The following is a 9,652-nucleotide window of genomic DNA, read 5'->3' on the forward strand; positions in this document are numbered from 1 at the left end:
AAATTAATATAAATAATAATAACAAAATATTATACTATTAACATATAAATATTTAAACAATTATTTCATTGGCTAATTCATTAAGGTGTGGATCACCAAATTCTTCATATCTACCGTTGATTAGAAGAAATCTAACGGTCATCAATCAACTCTTAATAATCTCATCCTTTTACTTTTGTACATCTTGATATCTTTTTTTTTTGTCTACTTAATCGATAATGGCGATGCAAATCCAATAAACTCTGGAGTCTGGAAGCTTCATTGACGCTTGAACTAAATCGTCGATTGAATCTACTGAGAAACTCGAATCCCTTTGATCATCTCTGACGAATCTAAAGGTTTTCTTCCTTTTTTCTCTTTCTTTCTGCTGAATCAGATCTTTGTTCAATCGATTGTAGTCCTAAATCATTTAATTTTGGGTATAGATCTTCTCGTTTAATTTTTGGTATAAATATTTTCGTTTAGTTTTGGGTATAGATCTTTCTTTTTCTCTTTTTGTTCAATCTTTTAATTTTGGGTTTAGATCTTCATTTTTTTCCTCTGTGTATAATCAATTGTAATAGATCTTTTCGTTTTCATGTTTGGAGCTCAAAATCACAGTAACAGGTTCTAACACATTTTTTCATTCAAGCCAAGGTTATAATTTTTGGTTGAATTAAATTGCTTTCTTTTGATTGTTGTTGTTGTTGATCAATAAAAATAAACCTATCTAAACAACTATCATATTTATCAATGCAGAAACAGTTATTTCAATGGAAGCTAAAGAAATTGTATGCTGCATCCCCGCAAAGAACGTTATACCGAAACTCACACAACAAGGTGAGCAAGATCAAGAAGATCTATACCCAAAATTGTTGTTGACTGTTGTTGTTGTTGATCAATAAAAAGAAACCTATCTAAATAACTATCATATTTATCAATGCAGAAACAGTTATTTCAATGGAAGCTAAAGAAATTGTATGCTGCATCCCCGCAAAGAACGTTATACCGAAACTCACACAACAAGGTGAGAAAGATCAAGGAAGTGATGTGGATGGTGATGTGAAGGAGATAACAAAGCTAGAGTATAGAAATTCTCTTGCTCATCGAGACAACTTAATACGAATCGAGGAAGACAAAGAAGACATTGATCCACTGTTCAAGAGATGTTTCCGAAACCTCCAAAACAATGCACTCAACTCCACTCCTATGAAACGCCCAAAAGTAGAAAAGGAGGGTCCTCACGAGGCAACGCTCCTTGAAGAATAATGGCGTGGTAGCAACCACTCTTAGAGTTCATGTTATGTTTAGACTTTGTTAACTTTAAAACTTTATGTAATATGATATTTTATGATTTCATTGTCTTTCATAAAATAAAGAAAATTACATTTTATTCAATGTTTCAAATAACAAAATATATTTGATGCAATTCAATATAGATTCAATATAGATCAAAATACCATTGTAAGTTAAACACCATTTTCTCATTGCCATGATAAATGTTACATAAGCCAAGACAACGTATATCATATCACGAAACAAAAATAAGAAACAATATTCAACGGCATTTCCCATACGCTATTATAAATGATGTTATAGCAATGTACAATAGCCATTAAAATTTACAAAATAACAATAAAAATCGTTATACAATACTTTTCTAGAGCAAACTTTTTGTGCTACTATAAGGGTAAATTTGAGAACCATATGTCACGAAACAATTTTCAACAACACATCGAATGTGTCATTATAATATATTAAAAGCTCAAAATATTGGCTATAAAACTAAACATAATAGCACTGAAAATATGCTAGAATAAAATATAAAATAGCAAACTGATATGTGAAAGGGCTATTATAGCTCCTTATGTTCTACTGTTTATGAAAGTGCTACCAAATTTCTGTAATAGCGTTTTTGGTGTGCTAGTAATGTCAACATTTGTTGTAGGGACGAACAGCTTCATAGCCATCGGGAACGGGACAGGTGCGCATATCCCAACATGGAGATACGACCAGTGCAACCTCCTTCCTCGTCCTCTCAATTCGAAACTTTTAACCTAAAATTGTATATTTGTGTGTGTGTGTTTGTGTTTTTTTTTTGTTTAATCATTTGGTTAAGATTCTATCGATTATATAGAGAATTTAGCTTCTTTTTTTTGTTAAGGTAAAAGGAAAACTAACAAAAGAAAAAAGGAAAAACAGTTGTGATTTTTTTTTTATGAAATACCTTTTGTTAATTATTTTATTTTAAGTTTTTAACTACTAACTATATATATATTGGAAAAATTAACGTTTTATCTTTTTGAGACGATATTATTATTTATGATATTATAACAGATAAGAAAAAATTATATTAAAATATTGTGATTGTCCAAAAAATTGTATTTTTTAGATGTTGCATTTCATCTTTATATTTGGATTTTAATTGTGTTTTCACTTCTGTGAAAGTGTAGACAGAGTAACAGAAGTCACGAATTGAATGCTGAATCAACAAATGAAAAAAAAGCTCTAAACCAACGTTTCTTTCGTAAAAGCTCTACGTGTTGTTCCACAATCTTCACTTTGCTTTCATCTCCATCAAACATAACAGTGTAAATGAATAACGTCAGTTTTTCAAACATCCCGTAAATGAATAACTTTCTCTAATCCAAGCTAAATACGACAACCACTAATCTCAGGGAGACTTTAGTTTTCACATCTCAAAGGTATCAATCATGTTCTCGTTTTGTATAAACGAAACCAAACAGAAAATACAGAGTTGCGACTTGCGACCAAGATGATGTGATATCTTGTCGCGACTTTCTCTAATTTAGCTTCTTCTTGTACGAGTTTGTAAGTATATGACCCTAATCTCTCCATCGTTGTAGTATATATGACGTCTAATAACATCAAGTCTCATATCGGCTGGAATGGTTGCATGATACTCCTTTTGAATTCCATCTAGTTCTCTCGTGAACCTTTCCTTACTGCCCGCGTAAATCATCTTGTTTCTCAGCTTGGCAATTTCTGGATACCTTGGGAAAAATACACACATACATTAAGTGCATTGATGATCATAACAACAACAAAAAATCACGGACAAAACAAAAGTAAACTATATTTTACCACGCTATGAAGCAAGTCTTTCTCCCCTCTGCGGCATAGTCGAAATCAAGAATGGCATATCGACACTCATTAGCTGGAAGACTTGCTCTAAAATCATCATATGATTGTTCACGTTCACCGAGATTCTCTACAATCACTTGCATGTCCTCAATCTTGTAGACTATGAAACAATATATTTGTTGCTCCTTCAGTGCCAATAATTTTAGCTTGCAATCCTCATGCACAACCAACTGATATTGTGTTAGCGTGTCGTTATATCAATAGATAAAACTAAACAAAAAAACACTGAGAAGAGAAGCTAATAAGTAGCACAACTCTTCAGAAACACATTTCTAGTGATCACCCATGTTGGAGAAATATCTCTGCAATCACTTCTTTTTCTCTGATTCCATTGTTCCCAAAAGCTCCAAAACTGAGAGTGAACATCCCTGAATCCATAGAAGATTCTTCTGAATTTCTCCACATCCAGCTTTTATTTTCATCGAACACAACATCCCTGCTAACAATGATCCTTCGACTGGCAGGATCGAGAAGCCTATAAGCTTTAGAACTAGGTTATGTACCTAGATTAACAAACATTCTCGATTTGTCGTCTAACTTCTTCAGATGTGGAGCCTCGCTTTTAGCAAAACAAATGCAACCAAACACACAAAGGTGTTCTACATTTGGCTTTTTCTTTTTAAAAACTTCGTATGGTGTAAGATCTTCCAACACTCTTGTCCCCACTCTGTTGATAAGATAGGTTGAATGTCTCACCGCCTCTCCCCATAAGTAATTCGGCATGTTCATGTGTTTTAGGATGCTCCGAGTCATTCCTAATAATGTTCTGCTTCGTCTTTCTACTACACCATTTTGTTGAGGTGTGTAAGGTACGGTAAGATGTCTAGTGATTCCTTCCTTTTCACAAAACAGTTGGAATTCTTGAGATGTGAATTCTCCTCCTCTATCAGTTCGAAGTGCTTGATAGTGCTTCCAGTTTCATGTTCGACCGACGCTTTAAAGCTTTTGAACTTTTCAAACGCCTCACTCTTTTCTTTGAGAAGAATAGTCCACATATAACGGGAATATTCATCAATTAATACAAAAATGTACCTCCTTTGTGCAGCTGTAGTCGATGAAATCAGTCCGCAGAGATCTCCGTGAATGAGTTCTAATACTTGCTTTGCTCGATAAGAGGTCCTTACTGGAAATGTTTGTCAAGTTTGTTTACCAAACAGACAAGATGCACACGGTTCTCCACCTTTAGAAACATTAGATATTCCAGTAACCATGTTCTTTATCACCATCTTCTTAATAGTTTCAAAGTTGACATGTCCTAATCGAGCATGCTACTTACTTGTTTCGTTTGACCCTGCAATCTGCAGACACTTTGTGTTTTCGACCTCCAAATCTACCTTGTACAGTTTGTTTCTCGATCTTATAGCTCTCACTAGCAAGTTTCCTTTTCGATCATGCAGTGTTAAAAAATCTTCCCTCATTCGTACATCACAACCAGATTCAGTTGCTTGACCACGACTGATGATATTGCTCTTAAGGTCTGGAATGTAGTAAACCTCTGCTAATATCTTTTGATCTCCGTTCTTGATTATAAACAAAATAGAGCCTTTTCCCTTTATATCAAAAAGTGAATCATCACCAAAGCGCACCTTTCCTGTGACCCTTGTGTCGATTGTACGGAACCATGCTCTGTTTCCAGTCATGTGGTTACTAGCGCCGTTATCAAGATACCACACTTTGTCTGAATTCGCATCAAGCTCTTTTGGCTTGACATTCTTCTCATTAAGATACACTACTTCATGCATCAAAAGATATTCTGCCTCGTGAGTGTCCTCCTCTTCCTTCTCTTGTACTTCTTGAAGTTTAATTAGCTTAAGTAATCTGTTTGGGCACTCAGAGGCATAATGTCCTAACTTATCACACCGAAAACATGTTATCTTGGACTTATCCCTTGTTTGATAACCATATTCTCTTGGTTGATAACCAGAGCGTCCACCATTAAATTTTCCTCCGCGACCACGACCAAAACCTCTTCCTCTGCCTCCGTCATAGGTTTCTTGTAGCTGTGGAGCAGGTGCATTTGTAAACAGAAGCCTCCCTTGTCCTTCTTGTGAAACAGCGTTTGCAAACATGAGTTTACCCTGGCCTTCTTGTGAATCTTCTTCTTCTTGAATTCTTTCTTCATATGTTTTTAATCTCCCAACTATGTCCTTGAACGTTGTTGTGTTGAGATCAAGAAATTGTTCAAGAGCAGCAATTATGTGTATGTATTTTGCCCTAGGTAAACTCTTGAGGAACTTCTTAACAATTTTTGTTTCTTCAATCGTTTCTCCCAAAGATGCCGATTTACTAGATATTTCATAGAGTTTACCTACAAAATCATCAATTGTGTCGGTATCTTTCATCTTCAATCTATCAAATTCAGCCATCAAGGTCTGTAGTCGAGCTTCTTTCACTCTGTCAGCACCAACGTTTCTTGATTTAATGGCATCCCAGACGGCTTTGGACTTCTCATGATTACCAACTTGCAAAAGTAGTGCCTATGGTATGGATTGAAACTGCAAAGCCTTGGCAAGATCATTCCTCTCGATATCCTCTAAACCCAGATCAATAGTTTCCCAGACTTTGTTTACTCGCAGTACCACCGTCATCTTCATAGCCCAAACAGAATAGTTTGAGCTGCCAAGCATCGGACATTGCTGAGACAAAGAACCTCCTTCCTTTGTCTTGTTAGTAGTTGTTGCAGTTGCCAATTCACTCATCTCTCTTTTATGATCAATATGTTTTTAGCAAGGTGTTTGAATATCAAAACGAACCTCTGGGTTGCTCTGATACCAAATCTAGAATTTATATAGCAAGATTAAGATATAAAAGCACTTCTTTTATTAGCTTTGAAAATATCTTAAAACAAAGCCACTCAATCTCTCTCTCGTAAACTCATAGGTTTACCACACCTTGGCAACTCTATATATATAAAACCTCAAAGACACTTTTCCAAAAACAATTAGGAAACATAACTTATTTAGATATCTCCTATAACTCCAATATGTATATTTGAATATCTCTCAAATATACTTTCCTTATCACCCTTAACCATTGCTCGGTTAACTTAATCCTCAAGCTTATCCAACAATGTAATGTTGATACAAAGCTTGAAGCCATAATAACATAAAGGAAAAAAGATTATGAGCTACACTGACTATTGCGGAACACATGGCTACATATACGAATTAAACTAATGTCTACTCAAGTACACCAACTAAATTTTTTGCATCACCACATGTATGAGGTATATAAGGTCATCTGTTTAACATCATTGATATAGAATTTTGGGTAACTGGTTGCCGATCTCCGACGTGTAAACGAGACCCATAACTGAACCCGTTTAATAAGTACCGACCCAAATCCAATATCCAAGACCCGACCCGGTTAGCTATTCTTCATGGATCAAATTAAAATGAGTGTAAATTATATTTAAACCCGGCTCATTTTCCCTTACACAAAAACTGAATCGACAATAACAACTAAAAAGTTAAAAATAAATCGGTTATAGATCTGTGGTAAAGAAAAAACCTCCTATTTCACTTAAAGTTTACTTTGAGAAAAGAAATGATTGAGACTACAGAAGGGTAATCTGGTGAAATCGCTACTTGAAATCGAGGTAGAAGAAAAAGTCGTGTATTGATTCTCATTCCAATGAGGTAAATTTTAAGTTTTCTCTTACGGTTTTGATTTCTTTACATGTTTGTGGATCTGAGCAAGTGGGTGTGTAGGGTTATTGTCGGGAACTTTATGGGCTTGATTTGGGTTTTTCCTGTAACTCGAGATAAGAAAATGTCAGGTCTTAAGTAAGTTGGTGGCTTAAGACCTATTTTCATAAGTCAGTGGTTGCAAATCAAGGTCGTAACTGCATTAAGTATCTAAGAGCTGATGATGACGAGAGAATTCACAATATGGATCAGATTAAGGATATGTTGGTGGCTTACTACCGCAATCTGTTAGGCTCGGAGAGTATTGGAGTTCAGCCTATGTCAATAGACGATATATCAGCTTTAACTCAATTCAGATGTGAACCTCAGTTAGCTGATAGCTTGGTGTAGGTTCCGTCTGATGCTGAAATTAGGAGAGCTCTGGTTACTATGCCAAAGAGTAAAGCCCTCGGCCATGATGGGTTTCCAGTAGAGTTTTTCTGGGAGGCGTGGGATGTAGTTGGCAAAGATGTGGTAGCAGCGGTGAAGGACTTCTTTATCTCAGGTCACCTCCCAAGGTGTTTTAACGCAACCGCCATCACTTTGATCCCCAAGGTTCCAGGGACGGATCAACTCTCCAAGTTCAGACCAATCTCTTGTTGCACGACAGTTTATAAGATCATTGCGAGATTGTTAAGGCAGAAACTCAAGACCTTTATTGTTGATGCTGTTCAGGGTAACCAAGTGGGCTTTGTTCAAGGACGCCACCTATGCGAGAATGTGCTACTAGCTTCGGAACTGGTTACTAACTTTCATGCCTCGGGACCGACCACTAGAGGATGTTTGCAAGTGGATTTAGTGAAATCCTATGACAGCCTCAATTGGGATTTTCTTTCCAACATCCTCCAAGCAATAGAGCTTCCACCAATATTCATTGCCTGGCTGCGAGAATGTTACACGTCTACATCTTTCAGCATCACCTTTAATGGAGAGTTGATTGGCTATTTCCCTGGGAAAAAAGGCCTTCGACAAGGAGACCCCATCTCATCACTCCTGTTGGTTCTTGCAATGGACGTCCTCGCAAAAAAGCTGGATAAGGGAGTGGTTGAAAACTCCTTTGCTCCTCATCCTATGTGTGTCGATCACTCATCTAAGCTTTGAGGATAATATTCTCATCTTTTTTGATGGAAGTGAGAGATCGTTGCTGGCTATTCTTGAGATCCTTGATCATTCTAAGCAAGCTTCAGGACTCGGCATTAACAGAGACAAGACGGCACTATTCCTTGATGGAGATAGTACCCAAGCGAGTCAGTCGCTGGCAAACTCTACTGGCCTTCAACAGGGTTCCTTCCCAGTCAGGTATTTAGGAGTGCCACTCACCTCCAAAAAACTGAGGAAGCAGGACTACCACCCTCTACTGGATTGCATTCGTAAAATATTCTCAGCTTGGACCGTCAAGCATCTCTCCTTTGCTGGACGTCTTCAGCTGATTCAGTCTGTTATCTACTCCACCATTACTTTCTGGGCATCGATCTTTATTCTTCCCAATAACTGCATGGAGGAGATTGAAAGCATGTGTGCGCCTTCTTATGGAAAGGTGCTCCAAATTCAGCTAGAGGTGCAAAGGTTGCTTGGGATTCTGTTTGCTCGCCCAAGGAATGTGGAGGTTTAGGCCTTAAAAGATTCACGGCTTGGAATAAGGTTTTGGCTCTCAAGCTCATCTGGATGGTATTTGCGATGAGTGGTTCTCTCTGGGTTGCATGGATTCGGAGGCATCTTATAGGTCACCGGAATTTCTGGGATTTAGATGCATCAGTCTCAGGGAGTTGGACTTGTGCAAGCTCTGCCCTATAGTGAGATCCTTTATCGTGTGTGAGGTGATATCGGGTTCTACTTGCAGCTTTTGGAAGGATAATTGGACATCCTTGGGACCTCTCTTGGATATCACGGGAGAAATGGGTCCTCGCATTGCAGGGCTTCACCAGGATGCTACGGTAGCAGACGCTGTTAGAGAAGGCCAATGGTGGATATCTAATTGTCGTACTCGCAACCCCATTGTTCTTCTCTTAAAAGAGTGTCTTCCTCTCCCGACGATAGTGAACTCACAACCGGATGCAGGGCATGATGTGTTTCTCTGGAAGATTGGTGATGTTGTGGCCTCGGATACTTTCTCTACTTCGAAAACTTGGTCTTATTTGAATCCTCCTGGACCACGAGTTTCTTGGTATGAGGCGGTTTGGTTCAAAGGAAGGATTCCTAGGCATGCTTTTATTGCTTGGCTCAACTCTCGACACAGGTTACATACGAGAGATCGACTTCGCAGTTGGGGACTAGTGGTACCTTCTCTCTGTTTGCTATGCAACACTCACGATGAGTCTCGATAGCATCTTTTCTTTGATTGTGATTATTCCTCGGAGATTTGGAAGTATTTCACGACACGAGCCGATGTTTCTCCTCATGCTGTGTTTGAGGATGGTGTTACATGGCTGAAGAATCCTTGCAGAGACAAAAACACAGCTTTGATTCTTCGGCTAGCGTGTCAAGCTTCGGTTTACATAATCTAGAAGGAACGCAACTCTCGTATTCATACCAACACTTTTATCACGGCTCCAACCTGGCTTCTTAAAGTTAAAAGCATTATTCGGTGTCACCTCGATCGTTTGTCACGAGCTCAGAGAATATCATCACCTTCGGACTCCTTCTTGGTTCCGTTTATTTCAGTAACTCTTGTAAGCTTCTAAGCTGGTTGTAATCTTTTTCTTGTTACCATTGTAGGTGTATCTCTGTTTAGGAGGCACCAGGTTGTAAAAGGGTTCCCACCCTCTTGGGATTAAGAAGAATAAAGGTATGAGATAAAATAAAATAAAAAAAAAAAAAAAAAA

The 9,652-nt window shown here is 37.7% G+C and overlaps 1 protein-coding gene across 2 annotated transcripts; it reads left to right on the forward strand.

Moving 5' to 3' along the window:
* LOC104780415 lies at positions 220-1,333 on the forward strand. 2 transcript variants are annotated; one of them, XR_002037701.1, is made up of 4 exons: positions 220-338; positions 588-636; positions 739-819; positions 926-1,333. XR_002037701.1 is itself a non-coding variant. In XM_010504911.2 (3 exons), exons 2-3 carry the CDS (start codon positions 753-755, stop codon positions 1,246-1,248), a joined length of 390 nt encoding a protein of 129 aa, XP_010503213.1. In that variant the 5' UTR covers positions 220-338; positions 739-752; the 3' UTR covers positions 1,249-1,333. The 2 variants fall into 2 exon arrangements, 1 of the variants encoding a protein (XP_010503213.1); XM_010504911.2 differs by lacking the exon at positions 588-636.

This window comes from Camelina sativa, chromosome 4 (assembly GCF_000633955.1).
Source record: "Camelina sativa cultivar DH55 chromosome 4, Cs, whole genome shotgun sequence".
Classification (NCBI taxonomy): Eukaryota; Viridiplantae; Streptophyta; class Magnoliopsida; order Brassicales; family Brassicaceae; genus Camelina; species Camelina sativa.

Bases quoted from the DNA above. Each gene is read 5' to 3' on its own strand.
- LOC104780415 (XM_010504911.2), top strand. From the start codon at position 753: ATGGAAGCTAAAGAAATTGTATGCTGCATCCCCGCAAAGAACGTTATA. The intron at 820-925 runs GTGAGCAAGATC...TTATCAATGCAG, and splicing joins ACCGAAACTCACACAACAAG to AAACAGTTATTTCAATGGAA.